Source organism: Helianthus annuus, chromosome 4 (assembly GCF_002127325.2).
Source record: "Helianthus annuus cultivar XRQ/B chromosome 4, HanXRQr2.0-SUNRISE, whole genome shotgun sequence".
NCBI classification, from domain to species: domain Eukaryota; kingdom Viridiplantae; phylum Streptophyta; class Magnoliopsida; order Asterales; family Asteraceae; genus Helianthus; species Helianthus annuus.
Genome location: NC_035436.2, coordinates 52,147,842 through 52,150,964, shown reverse-complemented (window position 1 = coordinate 52,150,964; position 3,123 = coordinate 52,147,842). Strand labels below are relative to the sequence as shown.

The 3,123-nt window shown below is 31.9% G+C and overlaps 1 protein-coding gene across 2 annotated transcripts; it reads right to left on the bottom strand.

Moving 5' to 3' along the window:
- Nucleotides 1-727: 727 nt before the first annotated feature.
- LOC110936644 (glutathione S-transferase T3) lies at nt 728-2,725 on the bottom strand. 2 transcript variants are annotated; one of them, XM_022179055.2, is made up of 3 exons: nt 2,154-2,725; nt 1,987-2,108; nt 728-1,785 (listed from the first exon to the last, which is right to left on the bottom strand). In XM_022179055.2, exons 1-3 carry the CDS (start codon nt 2,387-2,389, stop codon nt 1,037-1,039), a joined length of 1,107 nt encoding a protein of 368 aa, XP_022034747.1. In that variant the 5' UTR covers nt 2,390-2,725; the 3' UTR covers nt 728-1,036. The 2 variants fall into 2 exon arrangements, with proteins under 2 accessions (XP_022034747.1, XP_022034746.1); XM_022179054.2 differs by having other exon boundaries at nt 729-1,785; nt 1,987-2,725.
- Between the last annotated feature and the right edge of the window lie 398 nt (nt 2,726-3,123).

Below are 3,123 nucleotides of genomic sequence, written 5' to 3'. Positions count from 1 at the left end.
TGCATCTAAAAACACTTATAGTTTGATAAAAGCATATGCCCTGGACCTAGAATTATTTAATTCTAGCGAAAGAAAAAACAATAATGCAATCTAATCTAATCTAATTCTAATAAGGGATTTCAAATAATGTCACGTGGTGCTCTCTCCTTTAATTTAATAATAATATTATTAATAATGATATATTAGATTATTATTATTGTTATATCAAACTAATATTGTTAATATATAATCTTTATCTTTTATCTTTATTATTATTATTTAATGTTATTTATTTATTTATTTAACTATATCGTTAATGATAAGCCGTAAAAAGTTTTTTAGTATTGTTTACTTTTTATTATTGTTGTTATTATTATTAACATTATTTTATTATTATTATTATTTTATCTTTTATATAGTAAATGAAAATCTTTTATAAAAAAGGTGTATCCTTATCTAAATTTTTAAGCCGTAAAAAGTTTTTTAGTATTGTTTACTTTTTATTATTGTTGTTGTTATTATTATTATTATTTTATCTTTTATATAGTAAATGAAAATCTTTTATAAAAAAGGTATACCCTTATCTAAATTTTTATTTAAAATTATTTATAGAAAAACAAATATTTATTCTTATCTAATTTTTAGTTTAAAATTATTATTGTTATTTAACATAGATAAATAGGAAAGTAAGATGAGAAAGCATGAGAAAGTGACACGTGTCAAAAAAGATTTTTGTTTATTAGACCATGCGTAATGGTAATCAAGAATAATGCCCCCAACATGGGGCATTATCCGCCACGTGTCGCCTAGTCACACTTTGGGCATTATAGGAAAAAAAGGTGTAGTGGGGCATTATCCAAATAATGCCCACTCAATCATTTTACATTTATTTTTTTTTTAAATATAAAAGATAAAGTCTTCCATAAATTAAAATATAAATTACAATACTTGAAAAAAAATACTAAAAAAAAACAGAAAATTAATATAACCGAAAAAAAAAACAGAAAAAAAAACAGAAAATTAAAATAACCGAAAAAAAAAAAAAAAACTAGATGATCTAAAGTCCATATTTTTCTCGTATTTTTTGGCGACGCATTTGAGCCAAGATCAACGCGTCGCCTTGGAGGTGGTCGATCGGTTTGGACAAAAACTCAATGTCCTTTTCCATTTGTCGCGCCTCTTGCAACTCGTTGAACTTTTTGGTTTCAACTACTCGGTCTTTCATAATCTCCCAACGTTTGTGGCCGAGGTCGCGAATATCTTGGAGACGACGGTTCATCTCCTCGAAATCATCCTTTAGTTCGAGATCGGAAGACGACTCGACCGTTTTTTTCCCCGTTCCCTTTCTTCTACCGGTGGGTCGGGCCAACTCTTCTTGAATTTGCTCGTCGACGTCCAACGTTTCATTTAAATTAACATTACGGGCATCGGATGTCGGAGTTGACGGGTCGGCGGAGGATGATGTTTTTGACCTTTTAGCCCGGCGTCTACTACTTGACGTCATTGGATTAACAAGCGCCCACTTTGGACTTTTTCGTAGAAGCTCCCAACACTTATAGTACGTGAAAGGGCTTTTCGTCCGATCGAACTCCTCCAAAGTCTTTGTTAAAACCCCGACGTCACTTTCACCGCTCGGGCGATTGTCGTAGTTACGTTGGTAAACTTCTTGAAACGCGTGACATTTGTTGTTGATGTCGGTCCATTTGCTAGAAATTGAATCCTTGTCCCGATGCTCGCCTTGACCCCACGAGCTATAAAAGAGTGCACGCACCCTATCCCAAAAAACGGGGCCCGTTTGAAAGTTTGCTACAAATTTAAAAACAAAAAATAAAAAATATTAGTTGCAATTTAAAATATAAAAAACAGAAAAAAAAACAGATTATAAAAAATAGAAAAAAATAACCGAAAAAAAAAAAACAGAATTTAAAAAAACAGAAAAAAAAACAGAATATAAAAAATACAAAAAAAACAGAAAAATAAAAAAACAGAAAAAAAAACAGAATATACCGGTATCTTCGTCCTCCGAAATATCGAGCCACGCCCGACTCAACGTGTATTCCTCGTCCTTCGTCCATTTAATGGTTGTTTTTGCACGTCGAGGCTCATCCTTTTCCTTCTTTTTATGCGACCTTCTGCCGCGTTTCGATTTGTCTTGCACCGGTTCGGGTTGCGACTCCGGCACGACCTCGACATCGGGTTCGGATTCGGGTTCGGGTTGTGACGGTTGCGACCCGCCGGCTTGACCAAAGCCGTAGGTGGGAGGAACAAAAGGAGAGGCGCCACTCAAGAAAGCCGCGTAAGTTAAAAAGCTCGGGTCCATGTCTTGTAGGTTGTACGGGGTTTGCGGTTGGGTTGTGTTCGGGTTCGTGGGTCTTGCGGGGCCACCAAACGGGGGTCGGTATGGATGCATACTTGTAAATAAATAGGAGAAAGTGGAGGTTTTTTTATAAAGTAGTAGAAGAGAGTGGGTTAGAAAGTAGTAGAAAGTTTATAAAAAAATGAAGAAAATGGATTGATATATATATAGTGGGTAAAATTTAGAATTAAAAAAAAAAATAAATAAGTTTTTGACCGTTGGCAACGGTCGAATTTTTGCCACCTTTCAATTTAACAGCGTTTTAATAACCACGCCAACTCAATTTTTTTTAAAAAAAAACGCCCGGAAACGCCCCGTGTAATGGGGGTTCCGGCGTTTTTGGGCGTTATTTGGCAATTTTTTTTAAAAAAAACGCCCCGTTACGGGGGGTCTTAGTATAGGAAGATTGGTATACAATTAAATAAATATGCGTTTTTATATTTATATTGATAGTATTGTTTACTTTTTATTATTGTTGTTATTATTATTAACATTATTATTTTATTATTATTATTATTATTATTATTATTATTTTATCTTTTATATAGTAAATGAAAATCTTTTATAAAAAAGGTGTATCCTTATCTAAATTTTTAAGCCGTAAAACGTTTTTTAGTATTGTTTACTTTTTATTATTGTTGTTGTTATTATTATTATTTTATCTTTTATATAGTAAATGAAAATCTTTTATAAAAAAGGTGTACCCTTATCTAAATTTTTATTTAAAATTATTTATAGAAAAACAAATATTTATTCTTATCTAATTTTTAGTTTAAAATCATTATTGT

Bases quoted from the DNA above. Each gene is read 5' to 3' on its own strand.
- LOC110936644 (XM_022179054.2), bottom strand. From the start codon at position 2,389: ATGCATCCATACCGACCCCCGTTTGGTGGCCCCGCAAGACCCACGAAC. The intron at 1,786-1,986 runs GTATATTCTGTT...TTAAATTTGTAG, and splicing joins TTCGGAGGACGAAGATACCG to CAAACTTTCAAACGGGCCCC.